This window comes from Micropterus salmoides, unplaced genomic scaffold (genome assembly GCF_014851395.1).
Source record: "Micropterus salmoides isolate LMB-PRFRI ecotype aquatic unplaced genomic scaffold, ASM1485139v1 Ms_hic_scaffold_2, whole genome shotgun sequence".
Taxonomy (NCBI): Eukaryota; Metazoa; Chordata; class Actinopteri; order Centrarchiformes; family Centrarchidae; genus Micropterus; species Micropterus salmoides.
Window position 1 is genome coordinate 46255555 of NW_024041150.1, and position 19201 is coordinate 46274755.

The window sequence follows — 19201 nt, forward strand, 5'->3', positions numbered from 1 at the left end:
GCCCCCACCTGTATTTGCCTGTGCTTTTAACTAGGCTATCTTATGCTGAGCAGGCTGTGCAAGCCCACGCGGAGGATTGGCTGCACAAGGAGAGAAGGTCCCGCCTACTTCCTGGGTTTCCAGTTACCATGCCCTCGATTGGTGCGGCATGCTCTACGGGCCAATCAGATGGAGACCGTGACGACCACCACCTGCTTAAAAGCCTGCCGGGTCTGCCATTCAAGGCAGCAATTTGACCTGAGTTGCTTTCCTTGGGAATGCCTGTTGTAGAGCTTATAGTAGTGTTTTGTAACCTGTGCTAGACTTTGTGTCTTGACTTTGTGTGATTCACTGGGTGAAGGTAAGAGAGTGGGCCAGGGCTAAGCTTAGCTATCACTGACACCTTTCTTGCACACACCATAGTTGTTTTATGTTAGTTTTCATCAGGCTCAGGGGTGCTGTGCGTTTTGTGTTGTTTTTCAAATGCCGTAGGTTAGTGAGCTTTTGGTTTATTCTTGTTTTGTTAGTATCTCTGTAAGCAGTAATCCTCCTTTTGAGGATCTCCTTTTGTTATAATTGTTTGTTGATTTCCACAGCACCCATTGGCCCATCCTCTGTTTGTGCTCCACTTGCATTATTTCAAATAAATACCCTTTCAAACCAACAACATCTGGTTTATGTTTATGTCCCTATATCCCTAGACACCTCGGGACGTAACAATGCCTACATTTCTTATATTTCATTTTTGTGGCAGACTTGGTCCTCCATACGACACAGCAGTCTGAGAATAAGCACGGTCCTCTTATTGTGAAAATCTGCTGCTGTTGCTTCCTGCCTGCCTCCATTTCGGGAAACAGCTCACCTGTGGGCTTTTCTCTGCAGGTGTGGCGCAGCTTCTTCTCTTCTCCGTGTAAAGGTAATGTAACCGACAGGTTGGACTCTTTAATTAACAAGTGAACTAACAGGAGGAACTTGGATCCTCTGTGTTGTGGATATTTGGGCTGCAGCAGACTTCCTTAGCAGTAGACAGTCTGAGGTGTGCACATAACAGGTCTGAGACCAGTGTTGTATTATAATAAAATTTCACACGTCATCAATATGACTGCAACTTTGATTTTCACCGACAGTGAAAGTTACTTGGTAAGTTGTCCGTCAGGCAGACATGTTCAGTGTAGGTCACAGTGTGTCCATTTAAGTCTGTTGTTTCCCACCTGCTGGAAAAGTGAAGGTTAGCACTTGCTAACAGATCCCCGGTCTGTAAAGCACGGTTTTGGCTGCAGTGTAACGTTAGCTAAATTAGTAACAGAGTAACGTTAATTAGTTGCGTGTCATTACTACCTAACTTTTTGAGGAATGAGAAGAGCAGGTTGAAGCTAAACTGGTGTCCTGTACACAAACTGTACATCCTGATAGTTAAGTTATATTTCAGTGTCCAGGGGAGTCGGACAACTAGGAAGGACGCTGGTGACCACGGAGGAGCTGAGGCTACTAAAGTAAATCAGGGATGTAAACTAGTCCTTTTAAGCAATTGTGGAGATGTAAGTGTTATTAATGTTGTAGCTGAAAAATACATTTCTTTTGGATTTTAATGTGTAAATAAAATGCTTAGTAATTATCCAGAAATTAAACAGAAAAAAATGCATCAAGATGGATCGCTGCCCTCTGAACTATAATCAAAAACAATCATGAGGTGCCAAGAGATTCTCATTCCTACTGCCCAAACAGTATTCCCATTCAGTTACTTTAAAATGTCTTTTATTAGGCTACGTTTTGAGAAGCGGTTGTCTTTAATGGTCCACTGCATCTGTTAGGGCCTGTCCATAGGCTGCCATTCATCTGTGACAACATCTAAGCCTCTTACATGATGTTGGTCGGCAACAGGTCTTCTCTTGAGCGATCTCTCGCCACCCTGAGAATGAGTTTCCTTGATTTAAGTATGTTGTGTTTTTGTGCTAAACTGCAAAATGTTCAAAATTCATACAGATTGTTCATAAAGCGAAGAAACATAAATAAAAGTTGTTTTCCTGCGCAAAATGTGTCACTTTACTTAAAGCAAACAACTACGTGTTATAAGGTAATTAGTTCATGTGGTATTATGTCCACCTGTAATATATTATACAGGGATCAATATTTACACTTAAAGCAAACAAAGACATGATATAAAACTTTACTATAAGCTAAATATTCCATTTTATATCACTAATTGTAAATGGTAACTGAAGTGTATCCATAACGAGGCAGAGTCGGTGGTTATAATGTGTTATGGAACATGGGCGGAGATTCTTGCCGCACATTGATATAAACTGGTATTACTATTAGTTATAAAACATTAACATAATACGTTATGAACTTTGATGTAGTGCCTAATACATGTTTGTAAGTGATTATAACAATTGTTATAATGTCTCATGTATGCATTATATCATGTTATCAATATATGCATAAGTCATTATAGCAATGACCTTCATAGAAAGTGTTACCAAACTAAATCACAACAGTTATTGTACAACATTTTCAAATATACCAGGCAAATGTCCATATTTTGGCAATATTTACTTTTAAAATGTTGATTGGTAGATATCTATAAAACAGTTCCAAATGACAAAACATTGCAATATTGATAAAAACAGGAGTATTCATCAACATTCCTGTCACCAAAAGCACACCCATGATTTACAGGCCTGTAGATTGAGAACGGATCCCACAGTGATCGGGGGGGCGGGGTATCAATCGATCTGGCTTGAGCAGACCTTTCATTTGGTACCCTGCATGTCTATATATCTCCAACGGATCGGCCACAAAATGGCAAAAAACACCGTATGTTCTCAAGCGGCATGTTTTCTCTCTGCAGAAAAAGACGCCAGCAGGCAGGCAGCTTGCAGATATTGCACAATAATCAAGATGCCGCCCGCTTAGACTCGGAGCAACAACATCGGTGGGTTTCAGAGTTAAAACGGCGAAAAAAGATTTTTCAATCAGTAATATCGCCCATAGCGGTTGCCTTGGTACCGGGAGGAATTAAAACGGCGGAGAAAAATGTATTTCTACACGGCCCTGCTCAAACCACGAAATGGTTAGAACAGCGGAGAAATACCTTGTTTCTACACGGCACTGTTCGAAGCCCCAAATGGTTAGCAGCGGAGAAACCAGTGTTCTACACAGACCTGCTCAACCGGTCAAAACAGCGGAGAGAATCTGCAGTAATTCTGCTCGGCCCTGTTAACTAAGGATCCACGTGTGAGATGGTACAATCAAAATAGCAATTTAAGCTGAAAGTCTAAGAAAAAACAAAGAAAAACAAATGTAATTTTGTACTTTATTTCAGACACCGTTTAAGGACAACGTAGGTCCAACTCTTTTGAGATGGTAGTGGCAACGGTCCGGGCGTGGACGGTCGACCCTCCCGTCTCTTAAGTCAATGAGCTGGAGGCTGAGACACTTTACTCCAAAATGATCAGTCGCCGGCCGTCTTTGCCAAACCATCCCACTTCTGATACCTAATGTAATGGAAATATGTCCTTTAGTGAGTCTTCTGAAATAAAGAGTCCAATCCAGACGTCTTTTAAATGTTTTATTCTTTGCAAAGGGTCAGACAGACAGACAGAGTGCAGCCAGTCTGCAGAGTGGAAGACAAAGAGTCGGTGTAGAATCATGTGACTTTATATTACGCAGCTGTCTTAGGGAGGAATGGACCAGCTGTCCTGAGATGAAGGCCTATCATGGACAGTCAGATAAGGAACCTCTCTAACGAGCATCTTTCCCATGGGAACCTTCACCCAGCTGCAACATAATAAAAAGCTCAAACACCACACAGTGAAACACTGGTCTACAATAATGAAGCATGCAGGGTGAAACAGGAAAATATCAAATTTCAGTGCTATTTTCCATAAAAGTCAATGTCCAGACGTCTCCACATTTATTTTAAAGATCTCGAGCACGACATGACGACATGAGATGAAATAATATGACTCAAGAAAGCAACAGCGGAGATGCATGGTTTTCTCTGGACATTTCTGTTGGGAAATGATCCTTTATTTATTTGTTTGGCCAACAGGACTCACACTGATTAGGATCAATATGTATTGATGAGGTGATGAGGATTGGTGACAGAGTCCGTATGAGTGTCCGTATTAATATGCGTCTTCATGCTGGTTTCTCTGTGAGTCCCTTTAACAGTTGAACACATCACTGTTGGTGTTCTTATTTAATGACGTGGAAAGAGGAGAGACGCTGAATGGATTTCACATTTTTCTAAATGGCTTCACTTTGTATAATGAGGAATATTATTTCTTCAATCATCTAAAATCAGTGACGTTAGTCTCTTTAGAAAAAAAGTTCACTGAACAGGATTGTTGCACTTTTTCACTTTTGTTTGATAAAATAAAAACTAGGTTACAACTGTAACACAAGAATTTCCTCTTGGGGGTCACTAAAGTATTTCTGATTCTGAGTTAAAGAGACCTCTGCTGGAAGCTAACTACAAACCAACATGTCCTCACCCTCCAGCTCTTTGTCTTTGTACAAACAGAGACTTCATCACAGTTCAGGAACAGATTGATTCATGGTAAACGGTCACGCGCCTCTCTGGCTGGTTCCTGTTTTAAAGTTTCACTTCTCTGGACGCCCTGTTGAAGAAGAAGAAGATATACTTTATTGCTTTATTGTTGCAGCTTCTTTTCTCCACCAGGACCTTCAGCTGAAGGTAATGTCAGCTGCTTGACTTGTTTTCCTGGTTAACAGGAGCTGTGGTTAGCTCAGCTGCGCTTCATTTCACCAAACTCAGAGCTTTACTGGAAGCTCGGGACGAAGGAGGCGGAGACGAGCCGCTGCTCTCCCGCTGTCTGAGCCACTAACTGCTGCTGGAGAACAGCTGTTTGTGTCGGTGAGTGCTGTCAGTAGATTTGCCTGCAGGACTGAATGAAGCTTCTTCACAAAGACAGTCAGCTGATTCTTTATAGATCTGTATTCATTTACATTTATTCATTTAGCTGACGCTTTTATCCAAAGCGACTTACAATTGCTATACATGTCAGAGGTCGCACGCCTCTGGACAACGAGGGGTCAAGTGTCTTGCTCAGGGACACAATGGTGGACGTGTCACAGTGGGAATCTAACCCAGGTCTCCCACTACGCCTTCACCACCCCGTATTCAGTGTCATATTATTCAGATGTGTTGGATTGTCTGTCTGTAGATAAATGTCACATGTCTGCATGGTCAGCTGACCTGCTGTGGTCTGACTAAAAGACATAGCTCAGCAGTTTATTAGAAGAAAACCAGCTGAACACTGAAGCTGTGATCAGAGTTCTCTACAGGAAACAGAACCACATTTTAACAAATTCATGTTACTATTTATTTTGTTATTCTTAAAGGTGGGAAAAGATGTAATGTTGTTATATTGGAGTCTTAAACCCTGTTGGTGTGAAATAATCACCTGTAGCTTGTTGCAACAGCCAATGTCCCAATCCCCTCACAGACTCAGACTTTGAGGCGAGTTCCCGGGACGTCCGTGAGGGCTTAGGGCCGTCCCACTGTCAAATGGTCAAGTGCGCGAGGGCTCTCTCTGACATTTTGAGCCCTTTTTAGACCCTTTTCGTAAGTGGGAATTGCCCACAGTTCATAGCGGGATGATGTGAAACACGGGGGTTACCAGAGAAATATCACGTTATAAGAGAAGAAAAAACAGTAAACAAACAAGCATCAACACCTACGCTGATGTCAGAATTCTTAAAAGTTTTCTTAACTTAAAATGCTGCATAGAACACATGAAGTCAGAGGAACGCAATCACCTTATTACACACTTCGTTTATTCAACTATTTATTTTAGTTTTGGCTTAATGATGCTGTTTCACCAACAATAGTGTATTGATTATTGACAGATATGAAATATATTGAAATGTATATTGACATCTCCTCTCTGTAGGGCAAGAGCCTGCAGGACTTAAAAATCAGGCAAAAACATTTTTAAAAAGTGTGCAACGTGTTTCAGCATTGTCACAGTAATGTGATAAAGTGGCAAAGTGCTGTCCTGTTCCTGTTTACAGCATTTTGAGCCCTTTTAGCCTCTAAAACTCAATCCCTTTCCAAGTGACGTCAGTAAAGTCTGTGAGAGTTCAGGGTTAGGGCTTAGGGGGGACATTGGGATTGGGCCCTTTTCTACAGGGACTCTGTAGATGGAGAGATAAAGTGCAGATGTCAGGGGGGAGCTTGTTCCAGAGGTTTGGGCCAGCAACAGCGAAGGCCCACAGCCAATCAGTGGAGGAGCAGCTGATGGCAGCTTCCTCTGCCTCACGCTGCTGTCTGACTGCATTCAGCTGCCACTGATATGAAACAGAAACTAGCAGCCAATCAGTGGAGGAGCAGCTGATCTTTTTCCAGGAGAAATGATGGAAAGGAGGATTTGAGCTGATGTGCAGATGAATGATTTGTGTTTCCTCTCCAGGTGAAAGTGGATGTGAGTTGAGCAGCATGAGTCAGTGTGAGGACAGAGAGGAGGGAGTCCCTCCCTCTAAAAGCACTCTGTGTGGGGAACATGACAGCCAGACCAAAGCTCAGAGGTGAGATGAGGATCTCTAACTGTCCAGGACTCAAATCACTCCACCATCATTATTCACTCTCAAAGCTCTGTGTGTGTTGTGTTGAAGCCCAGAGCAGCAGCAGGGACCGGACTCTGCTGGACCTGGACCTGAGCCCAGCTGTGTGTCCTTTAAGAGTGACCGGTCAAATCCTCGCCATATTAATTTTAAAGGACGACAACCCTCTGCTGGACCTGGACCTGGACCTGGACCTGAGCCCAGCTGTGTGTCCTTCAACAGTGACTGGTCAATGGGTCGCCTCATTAATTTTAAAGGAGGACATGTGTCTGACAGACAGTGAGTATCTGTCAGTATTAAACAGTGTTGGCCAATCAGAGCTAAATGTTCATGTCTCCCTCCTCATGTTGCTCACTGCTGATGTTTGTCCTCATTAAATCCAGTCTGACCAGTTGTCCTTCTAATGTCCATGTTCTCCTAGAATGATGATGAAGGTCAGAGCCAGATTAGGATTAAAGGACAGGTCCACATGTTTTCCAGTCTGTCCCTAAACAACACTGTCATGCCCATATGTCCACTGAAAGAGTTGTTGGTGGCTGGAATTGTTCCTCCTGTGCACACTGGCCCTGAAGAGATCTCTTCCTGATGGGGTTTCAATGGAAGTGATGGAGGACAGAGTCCACAGTCCTGCTTCTGTGTAGAAAGACATTGGAAAGTTCAGCTGAGGACAATATGAGGCTTCAGCAGTCTGAGTTCCACATTTACATTTACTCATTTATCCAAAGAGACTTACATTTAAGGAACAACATACAAGCATCAACAGAGCATCAAATACTGCACGAGATCTCCAGCTGACAATACATACTAGAGCAATAATAATGCTAATAAGAGCTAATAGCACATAGAATCACAAAGAGCTTTATGGGCCAGTAGTTTTTTACACGTACGAGGAATTAGCTTTGGTGATGAGGTGCTACACGTAGACAAACATACAGTTGACATAAATAAATGTAGAAATATATAAATATGGAATAAACAAATGCAAGTTGTATAAGAATAAGAAAAGAATAGAGAAAAATAATCCAACTGTTTGCAGATAAAGAACAACATGAGATATTTACATGTGCAATATTCCAGGTTTGTGTTGTGCAGACGCATCAGTGGGGTAAATACCCAGGGAGAGAAGTAAGAGTTAACAAAAAAGTGCCATCAATACAAGATAATTGTAAGGGGATAGAAGAAGAAGAGCACAGGCAGTGCATGTTAGAGGTTAGAGGTGTTATCAGAGGAAGTGTTCTCTGCAGAGTTTCCAGGAGCTTCTTGAAGTCAGAGAGGGACGCCCCTGCTCTGATGACGTGTGGTAGCTCGTTCCACCATCGTGGTGTCACAGATGAGAACAGGGACTGGGATTGCTTTGTGTGAAGGGATGGCAGAGCCATTCGTTGGAGGAGCTTAGCGGCCGAGAAGGAACGTAAGTTTGTATTATGGAGTTTAGGTAGATGGTGCAGACCCAGCAGTCACTCTGTATGCAGCATTAGTGACTTGAATTTGATTGTGGAGGCCCCGGGGAGCCAGTGGAGGTCACTGAGTAATGGAGGGACATGAGTCCTTCTGAACCATTAGTAAGGGTTTCACCGCACAAGCTGGAAGACCTGCTAGGAGGGCATTAAATAGTCGAGGTGAGAGATAACCATGGCCTGTACCAGAAGCTGGGTGGCGTACTGAGTGAGGTAGGGCCTGATTTTCCTTATGTTGTATAGAGCAAAGCGGCACGACTGAGAGACAGCAGCAACATGGTCTGAAAAGGACAGCTGGTCATCAGAATCAGAATCGATTTATTCGGCAGGTATGTGTTCACATACAAGGAATTTGACTCTGGATTGTACATTGCTCACGATGTGCTTACTCGTACAATAACACAATAATAAAATCAGACACAGGCTACAGCATAGAGAACACAAATATACACAGAGAAACAAAATAAACAGAAACAAAAACAATGTAGACAGGTTGACAAATAGTGCAGTGAGCAGAGTGCAAAGGATGCAGGAGTAAAATTATTATGTACATGTCGGAGGTGGATGTGATATACAGGTACACATACAAGGACATGCATACATGTACACAGTGCGATGGAGCATAGTGCAAAAGGTGCTGGAATAAATAAGTATTTTGTGCAGGTGTTATGAACTTGAGGTAGGTGGGTGCACAGGAGTTGTTCCTGACACTGTGAGTCAGAGTCAACTGTTCATCAGAGTGATGGCTTGTGGGAAGAAACTGCTTCTGTGTCTGTTGGTTTTGGCGTACAGTGCTCCTTAGCGCCTACCAGAGGGGAGGAGCTGGAACAGGTTGTGTCCGGGGTGAGATGGATTTGCAGTGATGTTTCCTGCCCGTTTCCTCTGGCAATGTAAAAGTCCTGAATGGAGGGCAGGTTGGCACCGATGATCTTTTCTGCAGTCCTGACTGTCCCTTGTAGTCTGCTCCTGTCCTTTTTGGTGGCAGATCCAAACCAGACAGTGACGGAGGTGCAGAGGACAGACTAGATGATGGCTGTGTAGAAGTGGATCAGCAGCTCCTTAGGCAGGTTGAGCTTCCTGAGCTGGCGCAGGAAGTACATCCTCTGCTGGGCCTTCTTTATGATGGTGTCTGTTTTGGGCTCCCACTTTAGACAAGTCAGGTCAGCTATATTTATATAGCACATTTAAAAACAACAGGAATTGACCCAAAGTGCTTTCCAAGAACACAATACACACAAAAACAAGTATAAACGAACAAAAGAACAAAGAGATTATACCACTGTGTATCCAACTACACAATAAAACACTAGTGCACCACTACACATTAATAAAAAGAATATGGAGAACTTGGTAGAGATAAAATTCAAAGACACTAAAAGAATGTAAATAAGAACATCAGATTAAAATGGATTAAAATAAATAAATAAAATAAGGGACAGAATCAGGTAAAAGCCAGAGAATAAAGGTAGGTCTTTAAATGAGGCAGATGACCGTTGTGTCATCAGTGAACTTCAGGAGTTTAACAGATGGGTTTCCTGAGGTGTGAGAGGTCTGACTGTAGGCTTTTCAAGCCATAGTCTGAAACTTCCTCTTTTTATTAAACCTGTGTGTTTATTTTCAGCATCGTTCTCCTTCACATACATTTATATTCTCACATCTGAAGCTGCCCAGTAGAACCAGTAGAACCAGTAGAAGCAGTCTTCAGCTCTTGGCTTCAGTTTAACATTTTCTCCGCACACACGTTCTGACTGTTGAGCAGCTCCAAAGCGACTGCCTTTACCTTGTGTCTGTGTGGACAGACATAATGGCCCTCATTAATGAAAAGTACGTACACCAAAATACCAGCGTACTCAGGGTGTACGCACAAACCCAGGGTGGTTTCGAGATTTATCAGTATGGATGTCAGCGTACGGCACGCTCAAATCCTACGCCAGCTCAGGAGGGGGTGTACATGTACGCAAGTTTTGAGTTAGAGCCAAAATGCGCAGAAATCATTTCTTAACAGCACAAAACGCACTGACAAACTAAAATGCATGATATATTATGACCCACTGTAACAGAAACAACGTTTGAAACATTAATTTTGGTGTTTATATTTGAGGAACACGGACTTTATACAGCCTGTATAATATTTGAGCAGTCAAAACATGCTTTGATTTGTATTTGGACTATTTTATCGTAGCTTTAGGTGCCTTTTATTTGGGTTTGCTTTGGGCTTGAAGCACTGAGACTGGCTGCCCAAATGGACACAGCCCCACGCCCTTTAGGTGAGGCTGGCACAGACATGTCGCGCACAAAGCCCTGCATTTTTATAAGACAAACTTTATATTATGACAGCAACAGCGAGCACCGACACCCCCGCTAAAGGCCCCGCGTCCCCGGACTCTGGTCCACGCTGGTCCCGGTGTGAGTCCTTGGTCAGTGCGTAAAGCCCAGTCCCGGAGGTGATGGAGCAGCTTTTTATCAGAGCAACATGCTTTCATTTGGAGCATATTAGGGACTTAACTTTGATGGGCGTTTTAGCAGTGCTAAATCCATCTCTTGGAGCACCACAAGTAGCCAATTTATAATTAATATATAAAATATATTCTAGTTTGCACGGAACGCGCTCCGCAAACAGGTGGTACAGACGTGGTGCAGCTCATCATTGTGTTCGGACAATGTTTCACTCTGAACATAAAAGAAAAGTTACAGTGAGCACTCACCGCGGACGGTCAGATCCAAGTCCGTGCGTAATAGTCCCAGGACAGCGCAGAGCACTGTTTCCCAAAGCCACAAAACATTATGAAGGCTTGCTTTGCACGCTGGGGGTCCACCGCCCCGTATCTGTCCGTATGTCCTCCGTTCATCAAAGTAAAGGCTCAGCAAGAGGCTCTTGGCCCGTGCCCTGCTCCTCCGGGATGAGCGCATCCTCCTCTGGGGGAATAATTGGGTGCGTTTCATTCAAATTACGCACGTTTTCAGCCGCCACATTTATCAAAACCAGGTGGTGCGTACACCTGAAATGCCAGGGTACACTCTCATTGATAAATCAGGCGCTGAGAACAGTGTAAGCATAATCTCACACACAAAAATACGCCCGTTTCTACGGAAGATTGATAAATAGGGATGGGGATCGTTCATTTTTATTGATGTTGATACCCTTACTGAGACTGCTTAATGATCCGACTCTTTATCGATACCACTATCAATACTTTACTATTATTTAGTGATGGTTATTTGGTAAGAGCAGACCCAACGGGCCTGAGGTAGAACTGCACGGTATGAGGGAAATATTCAATGTGCGAGAACGTTATATATTGACATGACAATAAATCAACATATATTTTAATTTAATATTTTAGCTAAATGTTGTTTCTAGAGCAGCAACATTAATATTTACAACAGCAAAGTAACTCAGTAACTGAAAGAACAACATCAGTCTGTATCAGTCCCTCCTCCTCTCTCCTGGCTGCAGGTAACGTTACAGGTAGAAGGAGGAGCGGCTGGTTTGTTTTTAAGACTACAGACCAGTCTGTGCTCCAGACGGACCGCTTTCTATTTAGCTTGTTTTTAACATTTGGCTAATGCCGAGCTAGCGTTAGCTGTGTTTGTATGAAACATACAGGATGAGATACTGAGGACAGAGATGATTAAAGGAACCATTTCTACATGTTTAACGTTACATTACAGACTGGTGGATTGTCTTTTTACTTGCGAAGGTTTTATTGCAAGTACTTACAGTAACGAGCGTAGCTGTCATCAACTAACGTTACAGTAATTTGGAGCTAACTTCACCCTCACCGTAACGTTACTCCACCGCGACGGCGCCGCCTCTCGCTCTGCTGCCGCTGTGTGAGCTGTTGAGTGTGTGTGTGTAGGAGCCGACAGAGAGCAGGCAGCCTGATGATTTTCTTATCCATCCATTCAAATTAATTCAGATTTCATGCTCGAGACATAACGTTACATCAGAGGACCCGCAAGTCTCGATAGCACTATCGATAAGCTCGAACCTTATTGATTTTTGGGTTTAGAGAAATTTTGGAACCGGGTCCTTTTGGAACCGGGTCTCGATCCCCATCCCTATTGATAAATGAGGGCCAATATGAGCTAACTCTTCATGATTCCCCCACAGAGTCCACCAGGAGAGCTCAGAGGTTCCCTGTGGTCAGTCTGCCCAGCAGCATCAAACACACCTGGACTCCATATTTATGGTCTGTACATGTACAACAACTACTTTTCCATCTATTCCTTTCACAATAATCTCCATGCTGCACTTTTTAGACCAGTGGATTGTCAGTCTGTCCAACATGGATCTGATGTTTGGTTCCATGATTTGACTTTGATTGTGTCCTTCATATAATATTCTGTTCCAGCTGCTGGAGGAGAACATTGTCACTTTTGTGAAGAAGGAGCTGAAGAAGATCCAGAAGGGTCTGAGTTCAGATTACCCAGAATGCTTAGAGAGTCAGAGGGAGGATGAGGAGGTGTTGGACGGTGAGGAGGAAGAGCAGAGGAGGAGCAGCAGAGAGGCATTTCTGAAGATCACACTGCACTTCATGAGGAGAATGAAGCAGGAGGAGCTGGCTGAGCATCTGCAGAGCAGTAAGAGGATTTCTCTAAAGATTGAAGCTGCTGGATAAACGGGACATTTACTGATGGCTCAACAGATGGGGGGAAACATGTTTATATAAGGAAATGAAACTGTCACATGGACTTCAATGATTGATCTGTTTGTTGTGTCTTCCTTCAGAACATCTTGCTGTAGTTTGTCAGCGTAAACTCAAGTGTAACCTGAAGAAGAAGTTCCAGTGTGTGTTTGAGGGGATTGCTAGAGCAGGAAACCCAACCCTTCTGAACCAGATCTACACAGAGCTCTACATCACAGAGGGAGGGACTGCAGAGGTCAATGATGAACATGAGGTCAGACAGATTGAAACAGCATCCAGGAAACCAGACAGACCAGAAACAACCATCAGACAAGAAGACATCTTTAAAGCCTCACCTGGAAGAGATGAACCAATCAGAACAGTGATGACAAAGGGAGTGGCTGGCATTGGGAAAACAGTCTTAACACAGAAGTTCACTCTGGACTGGGCTGAAGACAAAGCCAACCAGGACATACAGTTCATATTTCCATTCACTTTCAGAGAGCTGAATGTGCTGAAAGAGAAAAAGTACAGCTTGGTGGAACTTGTTCATCACTTCTTTACTGAAACCAAAGAAGCAGGAATCTGCAGGTTTGAAGAGTTCCAGGTTGTGTTCATCTTTGACGGTCTGGATGAGTGTCGACTTCCTCTGGACTTCCACAACAATGAGGTCCTGACTGATGTTACAGAGTCCACCTCAGTGGATGTGCTGCTGACAAACCTCATCAGGGGGAACCTGCTTCCCTCTGCTCGCCTCTGGATAACCACACGACCTGCAGCAGCCAATCAGATCCCTCCTGGGTGTGTTGACATGGTGACAGAGGTCAGAGGGTTCACTAACCCACAGAAGGAGGAGTACTTCAGGAAGAGATTCAGAGATGAGGAGCAGGCCAGCAGAATCATCTCCCACATCAAGACATCACGAAGCCTCCACATCATGTGCCACATCCCAGTCTTCTGCTGGATCACTGCTACAGTTCTGGAGGAGGTGTTGAAGACCAGAGAGGGAGGAGAGCTGCCCAAGACCCTGACTGAGATGTACATCCACTTCCTGGTGGTTCAGTCCAAACTGAAGAACGTCAAGTATGATGGAGGAGCTGAGACAGATCAACACTGGAGTCCAGAGAGCAGGAAGATGATTGAGTCTCTGGGAAAACTGGCTTTTGAGCAGCTGCAGAAAGGAAACCTGATCTTCTATGAATCAGACCTGACAGAGTGTGGCATCGATATCAGAGCAGCCTCAGTGTACTCAGGAGTGTTCACACAGATCTTTAAAGAGGAGAGAGGGCTGTACCAGGACAAGGTGTTCTGCTTCGTCCATCTGAGTGTTCAGGAGTTTCTGGCTGCTCTTCATGTCCATCTGATCTTCATCAACTCTGGTGTCAATCTACTGGCAGAAGAACAATCAACCTCCCAGAAGTCTAAAGAAAGAAAAGATGACACAGTGACACAGTTCTACCAGAGAGCCGTGGACAAATCCATACAGAGTTCAAATGGACACCTGGACTTGTTCCTGCGCTTCCTCATGGGTCTTTCACTGCAGACCAATCAGACTCTCCTACGAGGCCTGCTGACGCAGACAGGACATGGCTCAGAAACCAATCATGTGACGGTCGAGTACATCAAGAAGAAGATCGAAGAGACTCCCTCTGCAGAGCAAAGCATCAATCTGTTCCACTGTCTGAATGAACTGAAGGATGGTTCTCTAGTGGATCAGATCCAACAGTCCCTGAGTTCAGGAAGACTCTCCACAGATAAACTCTCTCCTGCTCAGTGGTCAGCTCTGGTCTTCGTCTTACTGTCATCAGAAAAAGATCTGGACGTGTTTGACCTGAAGAAATACTCTGCTTCAGAGGAGGTTCTTCTGAGACTGCTGTCAGTGGTCAAAGCCTCCAAGAAAGCTCTGTAAGTGGGATTAATTCATCAATAACTACTCTGCTATCTTTCAACTGGAGAAAAACTAAATGTGTTATTACTCGTTTCCTTCTTGTTGTCTCTCCAGACTGAGTCTGTGTAACCTCTCAGAGAGAAGCTGTGATGTGACTCACACATTGTTCAGCACAACATATGAGCTTTGGCAGAGACGGAAAACATATTTCATGTTTTGATATAATGTAATTTATTTACTGGTTGTCTGTTTATTCCTGATTCAGTCATGATTAGTTTCCAAAACTCAAACGTGTTTAAATTAAAACAGCAAAGAACAGATTATGTACTGTGTAGTGCATTACCAAAATCTCAGATTTAACATTTTAAAACAAATGTTTTTCTTGTTGATTATTTCCTTTCCAGACTAAGTGGCTGTAACCTCTCAGAGCAAAGCTGTGAAGCTCTGTCCTCAGTTCTCAGCTCCCAGTCCTCTGGTCTGAGAGAGCTGGACCTGAGTAACAACAACCTGCAGGATTCAGGAGTAAAGCTGCTGTCTGCTGGACTGCAGAGTCCCCACTGTACACTGGAAATACTGAAGTCAGGATTCATTAACCCACTGAACTGATGACCATCTAAAATCTGATTTACATTGGTGGATAAACAGCTAATTTGTGACTGTGTCCTTTAACTAAACTTCAACATTAGTTTCCAGACTATAATCATTTCTAATAACAATAATTTTCTGTTTTTGAATTATGAAATGCCACACACGATTTTAAAGATGTAGCCTAAATTTGTATCTGAAACAAAAAGCATCCCGCCTCTTGTTCTCAGAGGGTTCCTGTGAGTGTTGTTTTGTGTGTTTGCAGGCTGTCAGGCTGTCTGATCACAGAGGAAGGCTGTGCTTCTCTAGCTTCCGCTCTGAGCTCCAACCCGTCCCATCTGAGAGAGCTGGACCTGAGCTACAATCATCCAGGAGACTCAGGAGTGAAACTGCTGTCTGCTGGACTGGAGGATCCACACTGGAGCCTGGTCACTCTCAGGTATGAAGAGGCCCTGCTGTAGCCACAGACAGTCAGTCTGATAGAGGAGTTATTTTGGTTAATGGTGGATATGAGAACAGAACGGGCTCACAGAGATCTGTTATCTGTAGTTGAAGCACAAAAAATGACAAATTAATAACATGTTAACAACGTGTAGCTAAACGCTCCACTGCTGAAACACAGTGTGAGTTGACGCCAAACAAAACCGCAGCACAGTCGCTGCCTGTTTAGGTTTGGCTGGGCCATTATCCCACATTATCTGAGGCAAAACTTGCACAACTTGGCAAAGATGTGGCTCCAAACATATGCGCAACTTTTCTGTGCTCTACTAGGATCTAGTTATGGTCTCCATTCAGATAAACCTCAACAGATCTGAATCCTCAGCTGGTACTCTGACCTGATGAAACATGGCCTCGATGTTTGATTCATTTTCAATAGCTTCTATGTCATGTGACCCAGGGATTTTAAACCAAAGCTGAATTGTAGCACTACTCTGGACAAATGAGACAAACCTATTTTGCTCGTATTTTAGCGCTTTTTCTATTTTCTATTAATATTTTATTAAAAATGTGCATTTATTTTCATTAGCTTCCATGTCATGTGACCTTGACCTGACAAAGTCAAACAGCTTTCCTGTAACCATAGTAACTAATCTCAGTCCTCACACACAGAATGAGTGTTGGGTCAGATGTGCGACCAGGCTGGGCCAGTTAAGCCTGGTCCCCACCTTCACCAGCTTTTTAAACTTTGTCAAAAAATACTTCATTAACTTTCTACTATAGTCAATAAGTTTGCAGTCAAAAACTTCTCTGGAGAGGGTCAAGAGTCGGTGCAAAAGAGTTTATTCCAAAACAGGACAGATAAACCAGTCCAACATCCCTGCAGGTCGGAGTATTGAGTCAACCCTGTGGTCTGCAGACAGCCTTATATATCCCCTCTGGGCTGGTTTGCCCCCTCCCCTCCTTTTGGTGAACTTCTTATCCTCTGCTTTTATGCTGCTTACATACATACATACAAACTAATTAACACTGTTCTTCAGCTGTCATTCATTACTGTATAGTTGACTTTCTATATTTTTACACTACTGGATAAGAAATTCACCATTTACATTTCAACTTCAGTCTCACCGTTTCTTTTAAAGTTATGCATGAATAATCTGACACACAATTATATTTCTCAAAGAATATATAATACAAGAATAACATGTAGTGCTGTGCCTTTCATTAATGCTTGGTTTCTTACAATAATCTTGATGTTGCGTTGGCTGTTTTCTGCTTTCTGTTTATCATCTTTTTGACGTCTTCAATTTATCCTCTCTCTGTCGTCTTCTATTCATCGTCTCTCTGTCGTCTTCTATTCATCCTCTCTCTGTCGTCTTCTATTCATCCTCTCTCGTCTTCTATTCATCCTCTCTCTGTCGTCTTCTATTCATCCTCTCTCTTGTCTTCTATTCATCCTCTCTCGACTTCTATTCATCGTCTCTCTGACGTCTTCTATTCATCCTCTCTCTCGTCTTCTATTCATCCTCTCTGTCGTGTTCTATTCATCGTCTCTCTGTCGTCTTCTATTCATCGTCTCTCTGACGTCTTCTATTCATCCTCTCTCTTGTCTTCTATTCATCCTCTCTCTCGTCTTCTATTCATCCTCTCTCTGACGTCTTCTATTCATCGTCTCTCTGACGTCTTCTATTCATCGTCTCTCTGTCGTCTTCAATTTATACTCTCTCTGTCGTCTTCTATTCATCCGCTCTCTTGTCTTCTATTCATCGTCTCTCTGACGTCTTCTATGCATCCTCTCTGTCGTCTTCTATTCATCGTCTCTCTGTCGTCTTCTATTCATCGTCTCTCTGACGTCTTCTATTCATCCTCTCTCTGTCGTCTTCTATTAATCCTCTCTCTTGTCTTCTATTCATCCTCTCTCTCGTCTTCTATTCATCCTCTCTCTTGTCTTCTATTCATCGTCTCTTTGACGTCTTCTATGCATCCTCTCTGTCGTCTTCTATTCATCGTCTCTCTGTCGTCTTCTATTCATCGTCTCTCTGACGTCTGCTATTCATCCTCTGTCGTCTTCTATTCATCCTCTCTCTGTCGTCTTCTATTCATCCTCTCTCTCTCGTCTTCTATTCATCGTCTCTCTGACGTCTTCTATTCATCCTCTCTCTCTGACGTCTTCTATTCATCCTCTCTCGTCTTCTCTTCATCGTCTCTCTGTCGTCTTCTATTCATCCTCTCTCTTGTCTTCTATTCATCCACTCTCTTGTCTTCTATTCATCCTCTCTCTCGTCTTCTATTCATCGTCTCTCTGTCGTCTTCTATTCATCCTCTCTCTTGTCTTCTATTCATCGTCTCTCTGACGTCTTCTATTCATCCTCTCTCTGTTGTCTTCTATTCATCCTCTCTCTGTCGTCTTTTATTCATCCTCTCTCTCTCTCGTCTTCTATTCATCGTCTCTCTGACGTCTTCGATTCATCCTCTCTCTCGTCTTCTCTTCATCCTCTCTCTCGTCTTCTCTTCATCGTCTCTCTGTCGTCTTCTATTCATCCTCTCCCTTGTCTTCTATTCATCCACTCTCTTATCTTCTATTCATCCTCTCTCTCGTCTTCTATTCATCGTCTCTCTGTCGTCTTCTATTCATCCACTCTCTTATCTTCTATTCATCCTCTCTCTCGTCTTCTATTCATCGTCTCTCTGTCGTCTTCTATTCATCCTCTCTCTTGTCTTCTATTCATCCACTCTCTTGGCTTCTATTCATCCTCTCTCTCTCGTCTTCTATTCATCGTCTCTCTGTCGTCTTCTATTCATCCTCTCTCTCGTCTTCTATTCATCGTCTCTCTGTCGTCTTCTATTCATCCTCTCCCTTGTCTTCTATTCATCCACTCTCTTATCTTCTATTCATCCTCTCTCTCGTCTTCTATTCATCGTCTCTCTGTCGTCTTCTATTCATCCTCTCTCTTGTCTTCTATTCATCCACTCTCTTGGCTTCTATTCATCCTCTCTCTCTCGTCTTCTATTCATCGTCTCTCTGTCGTCTTCTATTCATCCTCTCTCTTGTCTTCTATTCATCGTCTCTCTGACGTCTTCTATTCATCCTCTCTCTGTTGTCTTCTATTCGTCCTCTCCCTGTTGTCTTCTATTCGTCCTCTCTCTGTCGTCTTTTATTCATCCTCTCTCTCTCTCGTCTTCTATTCATCGTCTCTCTGACGTCTTCGATTCATCCTCTCTCTCGTCTTCTCTTCATCCTCTCTCTCGTCTTCTCTTCATCGTCTCTCTGTCGTCTTCTATTCATCCTCTCCCTTGTCTTCTATTCATCCACTCTCTTATCTTCTATTCATCCTCTCTCTCGTCTTCTATTCATCGTCTCTCTGTCGTCTTCTATTCATCCACTCTCTTATCTTCTATTCATCCTCTCTCTCGTCTTCTATTCATCGTCTCTCTGTCGTCTTCTATTCATCCTCTCTCTTGTCTTCTATTCATCCACTCTCTTGGCTTCTATTCATCCTCTCTCTCGTCTTCTATTCATCGTCTCTCTGTCGTCTTCTATTCATCCTCTCTCTCGTCTTCTATTCATCGTCTCTCTGTCGTCTTCTATTCATCCTCTCCCTTGTCTTCTATTCATCCACTCTCTTATCTTCTAT

General features: G+C 43.2%; 1 protein-coding gene across 1 annotated transcript in view; it reads left to right on the forward strand.

Moving 5' to 3' along the window:
• The first annotated feature begins 6198 nt into the window (after window positions 1–6198).
• LOC119911798 (NLR family CARD domain-containing protein 3-like) overlaps window positions 6199–19201 on the forward strand; it is a 31737-nt gene continuing 18734 nt past the window's right edge. Inside the window, exons 1-7 of the mRNA XM_038730729.1 lie at window positions 6199–6534; window positions 6622–6849; window positions 12142–12220; window positions 12383–12611; window positions 12760–14560; window positions 14948–15121; window positions 15394–15567. Coding sequence (XP_038586657.1) covers window positions 6398–6534; window positions 6622–6849; window positions 12142–12220; window positions 12383–12611; window positions 12760–14560; window positions 14948–15121; window positions 15394–15567 — 2822 coding nt within the window. The 5' untranslated portion in view covers window positions 6199–6397. The remainder of the gene's footprint in view (window positions 6535–6621; window positions 6850–12141; window positions 12221–12382; window positions 12612–12759; window positions 14561–14947; window positions 15122–15393; window positions 15568–19201) is intronic.